Source organism: Pseudorca crassidens, chromosome 10 (genome assembly GCF_039906515.1).
Source record: "Pseudorca crassidens isolate mPseCra1 chromosome 10, mPseCra1.hap1, whole genome shotgun sequence".
NCBI classification, from domain to species: domain Eukaryota; kingdom Metazoa; phylum Chordata; class Mammalia; order Artiodactyla; family Delphinidae; genus Pseudorca; species Pseudorca crassidens.
Window position 1 is genome coordinate 84,888,988 of NC_090305.1, and position 19,997 is coordinate 84,908,984.

At 41.0% G+C, this 19,997-nt stretch overlaps 1 protein-coding gene across 6 annotated transcripts in view; it reads right to left on the reverse strand.

The window, feature by feature from the left end:
- Window positions 1-19,997, reverse strand: part of SUCLG2 (succinate-CoA ligase GDP-forming subunit beta) — a 310,821-nt gene that overhangs the window by 245,242 nt on the left and 45,582 nt on the right. For 5 of the 6 annotated variants that reach the window (XM_067755135.1, XM_067755132.1, XM_067755133.1 and 2 more), the window contains exon 2: window positions 4,971-5,112. In XM_067755135.1, coding sequence (XP_067611236.1) covers window positions 4,971-5,112 — 142 coding nt within the window. Of the gene's footprint in view, window positions 1-4,970; window positions 5,113-19,997 lie in introns of those variants that run through there. The other variant, XM_067755138.1, reaches the window with a different exon arrangement.

A 19,997-nucleotide genomic window follows, 5' to 3' on the forward strand; every position in this document is an offset into this window, starting at 1 on the left:
ATAAATAAGTCCATTAATGACAAACTGAAAAGACTGAATAAAATTATGTTAGTCACCGTGAATACACAATCATAGACACACAGGATATGGTGATATTTGGAACCAGTTCCAAAAGGAAAGCCCTTTTGGTTTAAATGAGGATTACATGAAATCACACTTACAAAATGCTCACCATGATGCCACAAACATGGCAAGAGGCCAAAGGTTAAATCCCACCACTATTATTTTTATTGGTTAAAATGTGAGAACTAATCCTTGCCTTAGCCAAAATTCAAGTTGAGGTATAGACTTTCAAAGCCCTGTTCTCATTTGTTTCTAAGGAAACTGACCGGAAGCTAAATGTTCACTCCCATAAAGCCTGCCTGCCCACAACCTGTCTTAGTCTCATCTTTCACTTGATGGGTCTCCTGCTACTTCTATTCAGTGAACAGCACAAGACAATTAGGAAAAGACATTCTAGCAAAGAGGAATTCTAGGGAGATGACCAGGCAAGCCCATTTATATGTGCAGACTTAGGAAGAAGAGAAAAGAACATTTTATAAAAAAGGGTGAATCTCTTTGCAAAATATATTCAATAAGAAATATTATTAAAGGTTACAATTTGTTGAACGGGATGCTCTTAATAAACATAGTCAGGGAAAGCCTTTAAGGTCAATTCAGGTGTTCTTTTAGGGAGCATTTGTAAGTAAACACGGGCAAATGAAAATTTTGTGAGTAACAATAATATTTATTGAGCATTTACTATGTCTCAAGACCTACGATAAACACCTGCTGTCTGGCTGAGTCACCACCACAATTCCTAGAAAGTAGACACTGTTTCAACCTCTGATGGCCCGCATTTGTCAGCACCCTTGCAATTGCATTCTTGACTGCAGGTTCAAAATAATGGACAGCTGGTACGGTGGTAAAAAGAAGATTTACTACAGAGTAATCAGTGTTATCCTCACCTATCATTGTAAGACAATAATGACCACCATCTCAACACAAAGGTTATAAGAAGATCTTTTTGCAAGATCCTAACCACATAATGTGATATGACAAAGCCACAACAATCAAGGAGGCTTACTATGCATTTAATTGCCTACAGGATTAACAGTACATGTCAATCAGTAGTCAATGGGCAGCAGTTCCCTTTTTATATAAAGTACAACTCCTTAATGGTGTAAGTAATTCACCAGGCTTTAGAATGTGATTATATAAAACGAAAAGAATAAGTTATCATATTGACGAATGGAAACACGTTGTAGCTGAAAGCACTCCAAAGCTGGCCGAGTTCAATAAAAAGCTCCGTATCTCCATTTTAGGAAGCATATCATTAGCTGAGAAAAGATTAATTTCTCCATTCACATTTCAATTTCTTTCCCGACAAGAAATAAAACTGACTTTTTGAAATGCAATCTTCTTGCTTAATCAAATGTTGAGAGTCTCATATCAATATGAATGGAATAATTAATAAACTGAAAAAGTGGTGGTCCTAGATAAGTTTCGTCTATGCTTTTATACACATCTTTGAGACAGGCCTTTTGAGTTATGTGAAAGACTTATGCCTTCATTCATTTTTTGTTTGTTTTGGTTTTTTTGTTTTGCGGTACACAGGCCTCTCACTGTCGTGGCCTCTCCCTTTGCGGAGCACAGGCTCCGGACGCGCAGGCCCAGCGGCCATGGCTCACGGGCCTAGCTGCTCCGCGGCATGTGGGATCTTCCCGGACCAGGGCACGAACCCGTGTCCCCTGCATCGGCAGGCAGACTCTCAACCACTGCGCCACCAGGGAAGCCCTGCCTTCATTCATTTTTAAAGAGAACTGAAACACAACATAAAAATTAGTCATGCACACAATAGGTATTCTGTAATTATTTGCTGACTGTATACATTAAATGTAATCCATACAGTCATATGTGTGATCCAGCTTCAACCTTAACCTCAAATCTCCTTGGTAAAACTCCCAATTGTGCTGTTGGTTTTGTCAATCTTACAGAGACAAGAACGTAAACAGGGTGAAGTTTTGCCAGCTCCTTTTCGTTTTGCTCACTCCAAGCAATCTCAATGATGTGCATACCTCCTTTCATATTTACTATCAACTTGTTTCATGTTTAACCAACTAGACTTGGTACCATCTCCTTCTCCAGTACTATAAATTTCCCCTGTGACCAAAACTGTCTACTCAACAACAAAAATCAGAGATCTTCCTTCTCCCAAAACGACTTACTAAGTAAGAGGAGGATTACTCATTCATTCAGAAAATGAGGTGCTCCGATTAGTTCTCTAAACTCTCTTTTAGCTCTAAGCAGGATCACAGTGAGGCCTTCCCAGGGCCACCCAATCTAAAGGATGATCACAGGTATGCACAGGCCAAGGCACACATGCAGCCACATCATTCTCAATCCAGTTTCATTCTCCTTAAAAACCACTCCTCAGGAACCAAAATGTCTTTTTTAAAAGTTGATCTTCATTTTTTAATTTAACTTTCTTTTATTTAAACTTGCTTCACTGTCTATCTCTTCCCCTCTGTCCACCCTGCCTTGGCATATAAATATCACCTTGCTAATTCTTCCAGAGCAAAAATCCTGTCTGACAAACACAGTATACAATTCTCACCCACAAAGTGGTGGCTAAATAAATGCTTATAAAACAAATCCATGACTAAGACGCCAATTAGTCCAGTTAAGTCCAAATCTCTTTGAAAATCTGAATGGTAAATTCTCTTAGCTGTGCTCCACTTAAGGCGGGTGGGGGGTAAGCAGCTGGCTTCCAGAATTCCCTTAAGAAGGATCCTTAGACCTGGACTACTAGAGTGTCAGCACATTTAAGAAAATAATAGGGAAAATGAGGACCAAAGGCCAACCTGAACCTCACACTTCTTGCTCTCATTACCCAATCCCCAAACCAGAGGAGTATAAAACGAAAACAATCCTTTAATGTAATGATGTTAGAATACTAACCTTTACTGAGTCTATTACCACAGTTCACTGCGGAACTCTCATCCAGGTTTAAGTCTAATTTTACTGTTTTTTTTTAACCATAAAAACCAATTTTGATAGTTCTTGAGAATAAAACCAATTTTCATTTCTTAAAATACAGACTGCTCTCGGGCTTCCCTGGTGGCGCAGTGGTTGAGACTCCGCCTGCCGATGCAGGGGATGCGGGTTCGTGCCCTGGTCCGGGAGGATCCCACATGCCCGTAAGCCATGGCTGCTGGGCCTGAGCGTCTGGAGCCTGTGCTCCGCAACGGGAGAGGCCACAACAGTGAGAGGCCCGCGTACCGCAGAAAAAAAATATATATATATATAGACTGCTCTCAATTTCTACATTTAGCATCTGAAAATTACAAATTTATTCCTTTCTAGAATGTAACTTTGAAGAAGAAAAAGGGCTTGCTCATCTTCCACAGCTGCATCCACCAGACCTAAAAACGTGGTTGACAATAACTATTTGTTGAAAGAAAAAATAAATATACATTTCAACTGAAATAACAGAGAAAGGATCTGGCGTATAAGCACCAGGGGGAACTCTGAAAGGGAGATAAAAGAACAATTACTAACCGAAGCACCTCATCGCCTACTCTTAAAAGAGTACAGAAAATTGGAAAATTGAAATACAGAGCACTCTCAAACTTTGCTACAGCTGCCTGGGAAAGGCCAGTGAGCAGATGCTCTATGCTTTCTTTTTTAATGGCAAACAACTGCTCTCCAAGATTGCAGGCAAAGAATGCACATGCACATCCTTCTAGAGTCCAGATCTGCACTGTCCGACAGGGTAGCCACAAGACAGCATGTGTCTTTTGAACACCTGAAATGTGGCTACTGTGAAATGAGATGTCCTGGTGATGTAATATATAAATCAGATTTGTGAGCATTAGCACAAAAATAGAATATAAAATAACCCCTTGAAAATTGTTTTATATTAATTACATTTTGAAATGATAATATTTTGGATATACTGGGGTAAACAAAATATATTATTAAAATTTATTTCACCTGTTTCTTTTTATTTTTATTAAGGTGACTTAGAAAATTTTAAAATACTTGTGTGGCTCACATTATATTTCTAATGGACAATGCTAATCCAGACTGATAACGGGAGAGTCTATATGGCAAAAGAAGGAATATTCACTGAAAAATAGCAAAATCTGAGTCCTAATTTCTCAATCTATAACTAGGGAAACTGATTAGATTTTCTACCATGTACCAGTGTGCAGTCTCCCTTAAAGGCTCTAAATAGCTTTGGGAGGTAAACACATTAGCACTGATTTACAGACAAGGAAACTGAGGCACAGAAAAGAAAAGGTACTTACGCAAAGTTACAGAGCTGATAAATGAAAGGGCAAAACACTGAACCAAAGTCAGCAGAAGCAGCTGCATAGCACAGGGAGAGCAGCTCGGTGCTTTGCGACCGCCTGGAGTGGTGGGATGGGGAGGGTGGGAGGGAGGGAGACGCAAGAGGGAAGAGATATGGGAACATATGTATATGTATAACTGATTCACTTTCTTATAAAGCAGAAGCTAACACACCATTGTAAAGCAATTATACGCCAATAAAGATGTAAAAAAAAACAAAAAAGGACTTCAAAATGCACATTCCTCCCTTTCTCTCCTCCAGTCACTCAGAGGAAACTTTCCGCATGTTCTAAGAGACTTAATAAAGGATGCCAACTGTCTTGCCTGACTTACCCTGCAATGGGCTTCTCTCTGACACTTTACACTCTTCAACCAATTTTCTTGCAGCCACTAAACCACAGATAAGAGAACTAGGTGAAACGGTGACTGAGAGACTTGGAAAAATTACCATAGAGTGGCACCCCATATGCTGCTATCTCATGTAACAGGATAAAGTTTTCTTAATTGGACATTTTGCTCTTGCAACTCAAAGTTCTACACTGTACCTGTCACTGTTAGTATAGCCGGTGACAAACCACTACCTGTGAATTCCCTGATTTGGCCAAGCGTACGTCACCTACTATGAATTAGCTTACTTAGTCTCTTAGCAGCCTCCAGAGCTTCATTGTCAGTGTCTGCTACAAAGAATCTTTGAACTTTCACTCCGTTGTCAGACATTAGTTTCTTGCTCTGGTATTCGTGCAGGTTCAACCATCTTCTGGGGGTTAACTGAACCACCTAGAGAAATTGGGGAGAGAGATAAGGAGACTTACAACAGCATGAAAAATAACAGTCAACTTATGGGGCCAGTCTTATAGGTACCCTCAGAAGGCAATCGGCAACAGAGATTTTGGAGGCAAAAGAAAAAAAAATCTATAATGAATTCTTCATGCTTAATTGTTTTTCTAATCAAAAATGTTAAGGACAACTACACACACCCCTGAAGGAATAAGGTCTGTAATTTAGTTAACAGGAATGTACCAAGGTCAATTTCCTGGTTTTGATACTGTACTCAAACCATGTAAGATGTCAACACTAGGGGACGCTGGGGGAAGAGTACACCTGTGTACTCTTGCACTATTTTTGCAGCTCCCTGTGAGTCTATAAGGACTTCAGTAAAAAGTTATTTTAAAAAATGTTAAGGACTCTGTTATATAGCATATGCTTTCCCCCATCTCCACTCCAAACAAAGCTCAAAGCATTATTTTAATAACTGTACACACAGCATGAATCATCACAAGGTATCTCAGGAAATTTGTTTCAACTCTTTGAGGTCAATGGGCCACAGACTAATCCACTTCTTTGTTGTGGTTTCTAATGGACCCTAGGTACAGTCATTATGTGTTTAATGAGATTATCTCTTTCACACACCAAAGTTGAGTACAGTAACCTGAAAAAGTCACCATTAATGAAACTACTAGTTCCTAAAAACTGCAATTTGTGTATTAAAGTAACTCTGCGTAAGAATCATGTGAAAGTGGTTTTCCAATATGCACTAATCAATTAGTTTATATTTGTGCTAGAAGAAAATAATCAAAGGACGGAGTGACATGAACAAATAAATTCTTCTCATGCTTTAGAATAAGATCAACATTCTCTATCAAATCCATAAGCCTTGTTTTTAAAAGAAAAGAAAAAAAGAAAAAAATGAATACACTTAGTTTCAGTTCTATCCATGAGTTATGATGCAAAGGAACCACAGTTCACTAGAGGTAAGATAACGATGCCATTAATGCACAAACCAACCAAAAAATCAATCACACAACTGGCTCACAATACTGGTGGTGGAAGATCACCTGACATACCTCCTAGCGGCTTCAGTCAAGGACCTCAGTGGATGTCTGAGCAACATCATGCACACCATAAACTGAGGCCCACAGGGCTTTACCACATGGAACCACTAGCTTTCAGGACCTTTAATGTGTCCTTAAAAATGGCATGTTCTTCTGGCATCTCCAAGCTACAACGCACTCATGAAGCTCTTTTGGAAGAGAGGCATTCCAAAGAGGCTCCAGAACCTTACAGCAAGACTGGGTTCTACTCAAGGACAGAGTGTGTCTTCAACTTCTTTGTGTCTTTATGAAGAATGTGATAGTGCTTGGCATACAGAAGATACTAAAAAATTACCAGTTAGATAGCCAAATAAATAAATCCTGCCTTTTGTCTTTTTTGTCCCGATATAGATAACTTTTCATTTCCAGAAACTGACTTTCTCTAAAAAAAGTAAAAGTCCTTCAGATCTAAAATAAACATAATTTACACACACTTGTAAAAAAATTCAAATTTCAACATGATCAAGCCTCAAGCTCTGTCTTTGTTCCATCCTTATAAATATTGGTAACGATGTTATTAAAATTGAAGTTGCTTGCACTTCTTTAGAAACAGATAATGCTAAGATAAAAATAAACTGTCAGACAAGCAGTGCTCACAACTGTTTACTGTATATAATTCGTTAACTGTATATGATTTGTTACTCTTATTTCTGAATTTTTAAGTCTTGATGAAATATTAGTAATTTGAAAAACACAACAATTCAAAAATGAATGTACTCGTCAATTTAGTAGTCTTTATAGCACCTCATGTAACATGCCAAGAAAAAATTCAGTTTGAGGCATTTAGTAAAAGCCCCCTAAAGAAAGAAGAGATTGAACATGATATGTGACATATTCTGGGACCACTTTTAAAAGGCCAATGGGGAAGGATCAATAGATTAAGTTTATGTTGACGTACCAATTTAAAACCATTAACAGAAGAAAAAAAGAAATACTGTTTGAAAAGGACATTTGAGAGAGACTAAAAACAGCCATAGTGTGGTCATGGTCAATTTCTTTTCATCAGAACACTCACTGTATTAATTTTAGATATGTTAATGCAATCTGCTGCAAATTAATTGCAATTGATCCAGAGACCAGCTTCATAGACATATAATACATATTGACTGTTTCTGCACTGACTCAAAATGAAAAGCTGCTTAAAGTCTGTGGCTCTTAAATTGAAAACCAACACAGTGAACATAGTTCCAAAGCCACTGCTGATACTCAAGCTATCACTTCACAAAGTGATCGTTTTACAGAATAATTACCTATATTTGTCAATCCTAAACTTGGAAGAGTAGGGTCCCTGACTGGGTCTAAGACTTCATTAACTCAACTTCATTAATTAAGAATTTGTGATACGTCTAGACAGGAACAAGTTAAGTCTACTTTTGCATTTTCATGGCAAAGAAAAAAGAAGAGAAGTTACTAAGTAGAAGGATGGTGTAAAGCATGCTGCTGAATAATAATAATAACAACAATAATAATTGTTCTACCTATTATTGATGGAGCATTTCCTACAGGTTAGGTATTATAATCAGTATTTATATTATCTAATGGCCAAAAAAACATGAGAAGTATTATTATCTTTCTCTGTAACTATCATTAATGGAAACTAACAAATATTCCTAACTGTCCTCCTTCCAGGTACTTCTTTGCCTTAGCTGAAGTTAGGTGAGGCCATGTAACTAGTTCCAGCTAATAAGGCCATGAGTACACATGGTGCGTGACACGTTAGGTCCAACATTTGATTGTCAACCCTCCCACCCACCCAAACACTCTCTCTCTCGACCTGGGGATTGGCAATATTCAAGATGGTAGCTGATCTATGAGCCAGGGGTTAAAAGTGAGGACTGAACATCCCCAGGTAAATCACAATGAATGTGCAGTGAAAAATAAACCTTTGTGGACTTTCAGCCATTGAGATTCTGGGGATTATTTGTTGCTGCTGCAGAACCTAGCCCATCTATAGCACCTAGTCTGTCCTAATAAAACCATCTTACCGTTTAGGAAACCCAGGCTGAAGGTTAGTCACTGGCCCACTATCACAGGTGATTGTAAAACTGCAAAGCTTTGACTGTAATACTACTGATTCCCTCCGTTTGTCCTCTGGCTCCACATTCCCAGAGGCCTCTTGGTGATAAATACTGAGACTGGCATGAGCAAGATATTGCTGTCTTCAAAAGGTCAAAAATCTACCAGGAATAGGATTCTCATGAAATGCTGGCACAGCGCACGTAAGGAGAAATGCAGCTGCTCCAGGCTTTGGGAGGGAGGGAAGTGGAGATGTGAGCAGGTGCTGTCCCAAGACTCTAAAATGGTAGAAGAAGTAGTTTATTCCAATTCCTAGGTAGAGCGACCTGTTAAAACCCTAGACTAATATCTTCAATGCAGAAGTCAGGAATCTTCCAGGGAATCTATGAACCCTGGAATGTAATGGAAGAGAGTTTAAAGATCATCTGACCCAGTGCCTTTCAGTTGTTTCTGCCAGTTATTTGCCTGCTTGCCTTCAAACTGTGTTCTTTGCAACTGGCTCCTGCCTAAATTTGAGACTGTTTGGAGATAGGACAGTGAGAAGAAGATACCAGGCTTCGGCTTCCTCTTTCTAAGTCAGGTGGCCACTCCAACAGTGACTGCATCTCCTCTGAAGCCTCAGGTCCCTCCAGACAGCCCTTCCTTCCATAACTCCAGCTCTTGCTGTGTCGCCACCATGACTCCTGCGCCCACAAGCTGGCCTGGACTCTGCCAACACCACCCCCTTCCACTCCTTCCACTCCTCAGGCTGGTAGAAGGTTCCTAATGTTGCCAGTCTCTGGGTGGCCTCCCCAGCCCTGTATGGATTCTAATTGTTCTAATACTTTTGTCATGAATTATCTTCCCTGTTAACTCCTATTAAATGACCTGTTGCTCCACAGATTTTGAAGGCGCCCCTTCAAGACATCGCAGGGGAAGAGGAATGGCAGTGGGCCATTATAAAGGCGACTTTGGACCCTTAATCTGCAGCAGTTTCCCAGGAAGTCACATGTTCCATATACTGGGGTTCCAAGGTATAGAAAGACTACTGGGATCCAACCTCCTCATTTTAGAGTCAGAGAACTTGAGGCCTAAAGATGAGAAGTAACATGCCTAGGGATCCTACAGTGAGCCAGAGGCAGAATGAGAAATGGACTAATTCCAATGTTCTTTGCTTTTTTCATACAGATTTTGGTAAAGTGACCATATCAGGAACAGCATCATGTTCTCAAAACAGCTGGAGGGGGTGGGCCCCTGGGTTTGGTTACTTCTAGATTTGTGCACTGACCTTTCCATCGCTCCCTTCCCTTCCATGTTTCTTTGACAGAGCAAGCATTTCTAAGCTTGGAGGGGAAGGGGAAAATACAACTTAAAAGAAAAGCAGCACATAAAGATTTAACAGCCAGTGGAAACAAGGGAGCAGAGACAGAAGAAAAAGAATGAAAAATGAGGGAAAGGACAAAGAGAACCAAGAGATAAAAAGACAATGACTAAGCAGGGAAAAATTCACAAGAAAACTCAAAACACAAAATTAGACAGCTCCACAGAAACAAATGACACGACTGAGAAAGGATCCTTCACCCCGCAGTTTTAAAATCAGAGGTGTAAAGACTACTGAAATATCGCCATGGGAGGGGAAAAAAAAAATTGATCAAGGGAGTATAGAAAGAAATGCCATTGAGCTGGGTGCCCCCAAAGGGAGAACGTGTGAGCCACATATGACCACTGGCTCTCTGCACTCCCTGTCTTTCTTCAGCCTGACTTTCCACAGTCCCGCTTCACTCAGGCAGCATAACAGAGTCTGAGAGAGAATAAAAAACTCACTAACAACCAGGAAAATAGAAATTAAAACAAAAATGAGAAGCCATTTTGCCAAAAGGAACAAAGCTGACATTGGATAGGGGAAAAAATGAAAGTTTGATAATGTCACTGGTGAAGGTATTTCTTTCTCATACACTAACCATGCAAATCAAACACCAGTATGACCACCTTCAAAAACCATGTGACAGTACTGATGGTAACCAGAACATCCACATCCTCTGAACTGTGAAGTCTACTTCCTGAGTGTTTAAACTAGCAAAACAGTCACATGTGTACCCGGGATACATATAAGGCTCTTCTGTGTAGTGTTGTACATAATAAAGGGGAAAGTTGGAAGTGACCTAAATGCCCATCAAATAGGAGACCAGCTAATTAAACCACAACATATTCAAGCTATATGAAGCACTGAAAACTCCTGTGGCAACAGACTAGCACCACTATCCATGTGTTCCCCTCCATTCTCAGTTCTCCTGCACCTAGCGTGCCAAAACTTTCCAGCAACCCTCCAGCACCCTTTTCCGGTGGCTGCAAGGACGTGGAAGCCACATGTGGAGACGGTGGAGTCAGAGGGTTGAAACAGCATGGATTATCAAGTTACTACATGGAGGACCCTTGCCTTTGAGTCACATTTACATGAACAAGAAATAAACCTTTGGGACTTCCCTGGTGGTGTAGTGGTTAAGAATCTGCCTGCCAATGCAGGGGACACGGGTTTGAGCCCTGCTCCGGGAAGACCCCACATGCCACGGAGCAACTAAGCCCATGCGCCACAACTACTGAGCCTGCGCTCCAGAGCCCACGAGCCACAACTACTGAAGCCTGCACGGCTAGAGGCTGCGCTCCGCAACAAGAGAAGCCACTGCAACGAAGAGTAGCCCCTGTGAGCCACAACTAGAGAAAGCCCGCACGCAGCAACAAAGACCCAATGAAACCAAAAATAAATAAATAAATAATTTTTTAAAAAAAAAGAAATAAACCTTTGATTTAATAATAATAAACCTCAGTGGTCAACAGACCACTGAGATCTCAAGAATAACTTCGTCACTGACTAGTCTAGCCTGATAAGTATGGGGGCCTAAAACTGACCATTCTCTAAGACACGTTACTAGAAGAAAACGGCAAGTTTCTTTCAGTATATAAAGTAGAATAATATTTATATTTCAGACACATGTGTCCACACACAAAGCAATATTCTGTATATTCCAAGGATAGACATATGAGTAAGTAAATGTATAGGAAAAGGGCCAGATGAAGTTCACCAAACTTAATGCCAGTAAATCTGAGGAGGGCAGACCAGGAACATGGTGATCAAAGGATGTTTAACCTAATCTATAATTTAAAACAAACAAATAAAAAATTATAGAAAAAAACATTTATTATTTGTGGAATGAAAATCAATTTACTCAAAAACAACACTGAGAGGAAGTCATCAAACCTAAGCTTTAACCCAAATGCACAGCCTCGAGTCTATTAACTTGCCTAGAAAATGAAGGGCTTGCACTCGTACTTAAATGTAGCAGGGGTTCTTCAAATGTGGTGTGAAATCAGGGTGGGGGAGGAAAAGCCTGCCTTCTCTGTTACACAGAACTATCACCTCTAATATAAACTCCTGCTGTTAGATAGGAAGAGGCTCTTAAACCTCATTTTGAGCTCTCAACAGCATTGACGACAGTGGAATACAAACAAGGAATTAGCTGTAAACTCAGAGGAAAATATATTTCCCTCTCATTACAGGCAAGGAAGGCAGATGCTCGGTGGGGCAGTGGCATGCCAAGAGTTGGTCTGTGTTTGTTACATTTTAGTTTTTGCCAATGTTATTCTGTATGCAAATTAGCACCCATAAATCTACCTTAGTCACATTACCTAGGAAATACTAGGCTTCAAATAAACGTGTTGGTGCAAATGAAAAGACAGATATAACTCGATGTGTCTCAATATGAGTACCATAAAATAAAAGGCCTGCTTGCTTAAAACAGGCACTGATAAAGAAGCCACTTCACTGTTGCCCTGGAAAAGAGATTAAGTAGAATCTCGTTTATAAGAGGAAGATAACAATAACAACAATAATGATAACAGCACTTTTCTGTTTAGCCCTTAATATGAAAACACCAGCACGTCAACTCCTGCTTCACAAAGAAAACATGCTGAAGAGACAGATAAAGAAAAGCAGCATCATGATTAGAAACCTAAGCCTATGGAAAGGAAAGAATAAAGTCAGACTTGGAAGAAAGAGCAGCAATGTGAGTACCGAGACTCTGTTATATTTTACGTGTGTTCAGGCTAAAGTGTGGGGCCTTCGTGTGGGGCCTTCATATGGGTAACCTTTGAAAATATAGCATCCTTTTTGTCGAGCTGGCCACTTGCCATTTACACTATCCCCATTTTGCACACTGTAAAGAAATTAATTAACCAATTAATGAGCCCCCTGTGGCGGAGTCCCTAAGCTCTAACAGGGGTACAGAGGGAAGCTACCCTCTAAGGATGAGAGAAATAGCTGAAATGAGTTTCATCATTTACAAGGGAGGAAACTAACAGGCCCATCCTCATAGGATGCTGTGAGGATTAAGTACAAGTCAATCAGAACAGCGCCCAGCATATAATAACTACCCCCAAAAAAGGTTAGCTACTGTTATTTAATATAGAAATATAAAGCAGGAGAAAAGGGTGACAAGGAGACACTGAGGAATTGCTAGAATGAAAATAGTAGGTGATCATATAAACAATAAAGAAGAGCCCTTGGTGTCCTGCTGCTCACTTTAAATGCATTTGGGGAGGTATTTTTAAACTCTAATAGTGGAATGTTATACTTAATTCACTCAACAGTCACCAAACAGTAATTTACAAGAGGAAGGACCACACAAATCTCACATTTGAAAAGCATCTAAAATGTGTTATCTGTGCTAGGTAAATTTATTTTCCATCTCATTTGAGCAGAATATCCCCATGTCACAGACGAGGAAGTGTGAAGGTGAAAGAAGTTAAGAAATGTGTCTAAGGCCATTCAGCTAGTTAAGTGAGAATCAAGACTTGTATCCAAGTTCTCTGCCTAAAATACCTATGAGTTTTCCATTATTACTTTTCTTTTCTTTTTTTGTCTTTCTGTGAATCTTACGTCAATCCTTGGAACTACCACAGATAAAAACTATACTGCCATTCCTGACCTAAAAATACCTAGTTTTCTATTTAAAAGAAGGGGAAATTAAGCAGCTGACAAACTGGGAACACTAATGAAGATGGTGTGGTACCTGAAAAAACAGTGTTGATGGGATGTGGTATTTAATTAGAGTAGATGGCTAGAGAGGAAAAGCACTTTAAAAAGTTTACTGATTGTTGGGCCGTACCCTGAAGGCCTACAAGGCCTGTGCTTGCCCAGCTTCAAGACCAAAGAAACAGCCTAGAGTCAGCAACAGAGACATTAATAGTTTAATGGATGGAGGAGCTTATAAGTCTGAAGCAAGGTCCTGGAGTGACGCCGCACCACGTGCAGTAGACAGCAGGGAGGACATGGCGGCAGTCTTCACTGGGGTGGGGTGGGGGGGATTACCAGTTATAGGGGAACTGACGTCAGGTGGACTCATTAGTTACCAGGGAAACCAGTAGAGGGGTTTCCTCACCATCCCTTGCATAAGGCCAATCATTAGCTGGGGCCTGGGCAAGTATGTAAGAAGGTCAATCAAGTGAGTAGGGTGTAGGTGAAGCAGCCACTGGTCAGGCCAGGGATGTACAGAGAGCAAGAACAGCCATCTTGAGTGGCCTGACCATACACTGATCAAGAGAAATAATACTTGAATTCTTCTTTACAACAAACTAGATGAGGATCAGACTAGGAGCCTGAGGCCATTTGTGCCCCTCTTACAAGGCATCTCTGATAGTACTGCTTCTCTAAGGCCCCACAGTAAGGGGAGGGGGCAGCATCTGTTACAAAAATAAAATAAAATCATCTGTCCTACCAGGGAAGAATAGAAAGTTGAGCTTTCAGACTCTCTAGACACTGGATCATAGCCGGTTGCTATTTTAGATGTAATTCTTAGAGTGCCATGACAAGGTCTCCTATTTTAAAACTACACCATATACTAGCTGACACGTGTAAGTGCTACAAAGCTGTGGAAACCGTACTAGACACTAGAAAAGCATTACATCAATTAATTCTCACAACCACCCTACGAGGAAAGAAACCAGCAGAAGCCCGTTTTATAGATGAGCAAATTAAGGCACAGGAAAGCTAAGTGGTTAGAGGCAGAGCCACATTCCAATCCAGGTGTGTGTGCCAGAGTCCAGAGTCTGTGCTCTTCACTGAGGTAGAAATTGTGAATTGCCTCCCAGCCCACAAAACTGGGTCCTGGGCAGTGAAATTAACTGGGGCAGGAGGAGAAGTGGAATGCTCTGCTTTACAGATTTCACTGCAGGACATTTACAGAGCTGAATTGAAAAGGAGGCAACTGTGAGAAGCCAAGCATCATGTCCCAAGGCAGGAAAGGCTCAGTGTGACCAGAACAAGGGGGAATCCTGGAAAGCATTAGGGTGGAAAGGTGAGCAGGGACCAGACCATGCAGGTGCTTGTAAGCTATGGTATGGAGTTTAGATTTTGTTTTTATTCATGGGGTGTGAGAAGATCAAATTCACATTTTAGAAAAGTCACTCTGTCTTCTGTTTACAGAATGAAACCAATTACAAGAGGGAAGCATTAAACCAGACTAGAGCCTGCAATCTTTTTCTGTAAACAACCAAACAGTAAATATTTTAGGCTTTGAGACTAGATAGTCTCAGCTGCAACTATTTAACTCTGTCTTTGTAGCACAAGCAGGCTTACATAATACATAAAAGAATGGGCAGGGATGTGTTCCAACAAATCTTTATTTACAAAAACAGGATGTGGCTAGCAGGCCACAGTTTGCAGACTCCTCACCTAGACCACAGAGAAAGTGGTGGAGGGGGAAACAGAGAAGAATGGAGGGATTCTTCACAGAGTTTGGTGATGAAGCAAAGCCTACTCATGGATTAGATATGGGTTATAAAGTAAAAAGAAATCTAATATTAGACACACATACACATGCACACAACACACACACACAATTTACAAGGTTAATTCATTTAAGCCTATTGAGTTTTATGTACCTGCTAGTCATAAAAAGCATTTCTTTAGGAACAACCTTAACCTTGGATTTTTTTGCCCAAATTGGCCTTTGCATTACACTTAATTATTGACACTTCTGTACATCATTCCACAACATCAGAGCTGCTGGGTCTTTGATCTTACAACCTTCTTCCATTATTTAATATTGATCCCAGCAGGCAACAGGCAAACTGCCCTGCTATAGCACTCTCCTGCCACAGTGGTCCGTCTGCAGCTTCTCTCCAAGGAGAAAACACAAGGCCTCCCTTGATTAAAGAGGCAGCAAGCAGGAATAGTAAAAGGGAAGAAATAAAATCTAAGGATAAATAAAATGTGGCATATCCAATGGAATTCCACAAAATGCTTCAAATGAATAAGCCGGATCTTAAAATAGATCAATGCAGACATACTTCCAAAGCAAAACAGAGAGAGGGAAAAGCAAGCAAGTGACAGACAAGAGGGACACATAACAGAATGTATACTTAAACAGGAAAAAATAATAATATTAAACAATCTTACAGAGATAAATAAAGGGGTTCAGCGTATGCCACTGCAAAACATGCCATTCAGGTATAAGGATTATTTTGAGCTGAAGGTAAACAAAAAGAAGCAGACACAACAAAAACTCTCTGCTCAAGGGGGCTTCCCTGGTGGCGCAGTGGTTGAGAGTCCGCCTGCTGATGCAGGGGACACGGGTTCGTGCCCCGGTCCGGGAAGATCCCACATGCCGCGGAGCGGCTGGGCCCGTGAGCCATGGCCGCTGAGCCTGCGAGTCCGGAGCCTGTGCTCCACAGCGGGAGAGGCCACAACAGTGAGAGGCCCGCGTACCACCAAAAAAAAAAAAAAAAACCTCTCTGCTCTTGACCACCCTTCCCTCCTGTCCCTGACACACACACACACACACACACACACACACACACACACACACACACACACCAGGATGGACAAGATTCTTAATCACAGGAGACAAATCTAGACTCAGCACGGAGACAGCACCACAGGGATCACACAATGAACCTACTAACTAGTCCTTACCTCCCATCAGGGTCTCCCATCTATTTACCTTCCCACAATTTGCTCCCCCTAGAAGCTCAAAGTCCTTTTCCTTTGTCCTGTCACTCCCATACACATTTACTGTTCTCTTCAGATGCTACAGGGCTTCCCTGGTGGCACAGTGGTTGAGAGTCCGTCTGCCGATGCAGGGGACACGAGTTCGTGCCCCGGTCCGGGAAGATCCCACATGCCGCCGAGCGGCTGGACCCGTGAGCCACGGCCACTGAGCCTGCGCGTCCGGAGCCTGTGCTCCACAATGGGAGAGGCCAAAAAAAGATGCTACAAAAGCCCGAGTTCTGACCATCCCTTTGAGTTACTCATCACTGAGTGCTCCCATGTGTGTGTACACTGCACCTGTTACTAAACTTCTATTTGTTTTTCTCTTGTTTTTTCTAAGTTGCAGGACCCCAGACAATGAACCTAAGATGGGTAGAGGAAAACAGTTTTCCCCTCCCCAACATGTATATGCCAAGGTGGCACAGCCTCATCAAGCTAGTGTGAGGCATCTATCCGTGTGCTCAGGCCCTTCCAGAACACCAGCACTACAGCTGTGCAGAACAGGTGAGCTCAGGGACAGAGGGGAGGATACAGGTTTGTACCCATGAACTGTCTCAGGTTTGTGCCAGGTGACTTGCTCTTATGTCAGGTTCATGTTCATTAAAGTCGAGCTTCTGCTCATTTCTAACATGAGTGAATAACTCTGGAAGTACTTTCCTGAAAATTAGGTCATCGTTTCACCTCATAAAAATGTGTGTGTGTGTGTGTGTGTGTGTGTGTATGTGTGTGTGAGATTTTCTCCACTCACTCAAGTGAGTCTCTGCGGAAGCAAAAAGGGCTTTGGGGTTCCAAGAATAGCTTTCATGCAAAGTGCTCACTGGAAAACAAATTCAAAACAGTGCAATAATACAACAGCCAGGACTCAACCTTGTATTCTGGGGCCATTAATTGCTCAGCTAACCCCAGCCAACCATTTTACACATTTACACATGCCATCAGAGTAGATTATGTATAACACTCAGAGAAGGGAAAATGCGAGATATTTTTCTTCAGCAACCTTGCCCAAAGGTGTGAGAAGACTTACAGGGGTGTGTTTCAAGAACTCCACCTCCAACGAGCTTGTGACACTAAGCGAGTAAAGCAGAGATACTAGTAAAGCAGAACACTGAACTTTCCAGGACTGCTGGGAGGATAAAAACAGATAAGGTATGTGAAGGCGCTTTGTTGTATGTGTTCAGCACGGCCATTACGAGGAGTCACATGTGTCAACTCAGTGCATCAGATTCAGCTCCCCAGTAGAGCCTGCCACCTTCCCTGTTCCATCCCCTTCAGTTCCCAATTTGTTAGCTCTCCTTAAATTACTCCCTGAAGTCCCTTCCAATAAATTCAGTAGAAAGCTTGCAAGGCACAGACTTTATTTCAATCAACCCACTCATGCTCCTTCTAACAATCTAATAGCACTCAACAGTTTAGGATACACTTGAGTTTAATGGGATTTACCCAATACAAATAGACTTCTCATGGCTTCTTTATAGTAGCAGCTTTGAGTGACCTAGCTAACTCAATCTCACAGGTTCGCCTGTCACCTTGACATGCTGAAGAAATGACTCAGTAGTAAATGATCGATCTTTGCTGGGGAAATTCCTGAGATCGTCTGACATTTTGAAGGTTTGCTGTACAGAATGATAATTGGCGTCTGCAAGGTTCCAAGCGCACTATTTATGTTTAGAAGGAGACTTTATTCTTGTTGATGAATGAAATATTACTACTCTGGACAGTGAGGTCTTAGATTGTCTATTAAGAAAGATATCAACATTATAGAGAGTGTCCCTTTCTTCATGCTTCCATTGTCAGAATTCCCACTTATAGGAGAAATTAGAATCTCAAGTGTTAAATCTGATTGCCCAATATTCCATGTAAATGTCCTGCTTATGAAAGAAAAGCACGTGCCAGATCTGTTGATTCATATTAGTCACCTGTTCTCTTGCAGTAACCTGAGTTTCTTTAGCCAAAGTTGGGAAGGCAGAGAATCGCTAAATTTTACATAAATCTGTATGAACAACACATAGAAGTGAATCTTCAAGGCAAGTTTTCAGAAAACTAGATAACATGAAATGTCAAAATAATCCCTGAAAAGAGAATTTATACCACAGCATAGGATACATGACATTCACTTGGCTCCAGGAAACTTTTGAAAGAAATAGTGATTCATCTGAAAAGTCCACTGTGATAACAGAAAAATCCGAAAAGCACACACAGACAAAAGGACTCTTGCAAAATAGACAATGTGACACTTAATATCTGAGCAGCAAATAATATTCTTATCATGCTCTATCCTCTTAAAATTGAGAGATTCAAAGAAACCTAAGAAATCTCAACAAAGTTTAATCCTAATCATTTTTCTTTCAAGAACCTAGAGTAAAATGTTATACAATATTACTACAATTGAACAACTGGTCCAAACTAAAAGTTAACAGAGAAAATGAGAAACAAAAGAGCAAAATATGATGTACTGCTTGGTAATGTCATGATGAAGGTTCAGGAGTTGATAGTGAGAAATGAGCTTAAAAGGGTGAGGCTGAAGACTTGGTCACCCGTCTTTGCCCTAGCGCTTATTGGCAGATGACCTTTTACCTTCTTTACTTAAGTTAAATGAGACTATCAACCACCACAACCTTACAAGGTTGTGGAAAAGTGAAATGAAAAATTTCTGTGAAATCCCTCTTCAATCTGGTCTGATCCCAGAAAGGCAAAAAATGCTGCCACGGTGGGAAGATGGTGCTGTTACTTTCCAGGCAGCCAGATCCAGCCAGCATCCAGGGCTATCCAAGGATAAATAGCCTAAATAACTCTCCCTTGTTGGTCCTCACTCTCTTTTCTTGAGAAGCTCCTCATTTATCTCTAGTGGAGGACAGTCACCTCAAAAGTGATCTCTACAGATCCTGCCATCTTTGAGGCACCTGAGCTTCCCAAGGCAGAGGATATACCCAAAGGAAGTACTGCCACAATGATAGCTGGAGAAGTAACCCAAGACCCTGAGACCAAGCCCCCTCCCAAAAGCAACCCACCTAGTAAACATAACCTACTCTACAGGGTTAGAACTAGAGCTAAGCAGAGTGGGGACGCAGAAAGGAAGAACACAAGATTGGACCAGAATGTCCAAACAAACCAGTCATAGCAGCACTGGAGAAAATAATAAAGAAGAAGGGAATGCACCTAGCAGACCAGAAGTTGAGAAAAATCCCTGACTGAAGAATGTCAGACAAATAAGAACTAGACTGAAATAGAATCCTACAGCTAAAACAGCCAGGACAGGACTATACCAAAAGTGGGAGTAACTCTGATTATACTTTAAACTTGAAGGTTGGATATACAGGGAGCACAGGAGGGGGCCAAGGCAACCATTAGGATAACTGACATGACGTAGCACAAGATGTGCTAGACTAAACAGTAGTTGTGGGGTACCTGGGCCCAAGGGATGACACAGTGGTCCAGGAGACCTCTGATACCATGGGAAAAGACCAGTTACTGACACATTCCATAGGGCTACACCCTCTGCCCCTCTCATACAGTCACTGATGACAGGATGCTCTAAGCACAAAATTAATAATAATTAAACAACGGAGGCCCATCAACATCATGAAAGAGAAACAAACAGAAGAACTAATAACTGAGGGAAAAAAGCTCAGAGAGAACAAAGCACAAAACTGTGCTTTAAGAAGTGTAATACATCAGACATATCAGAGAATATTACATCAATCAAAAAATTTAACTAGAAATCTTGAAAATTTAAAATTGATCATTGAAAAAAA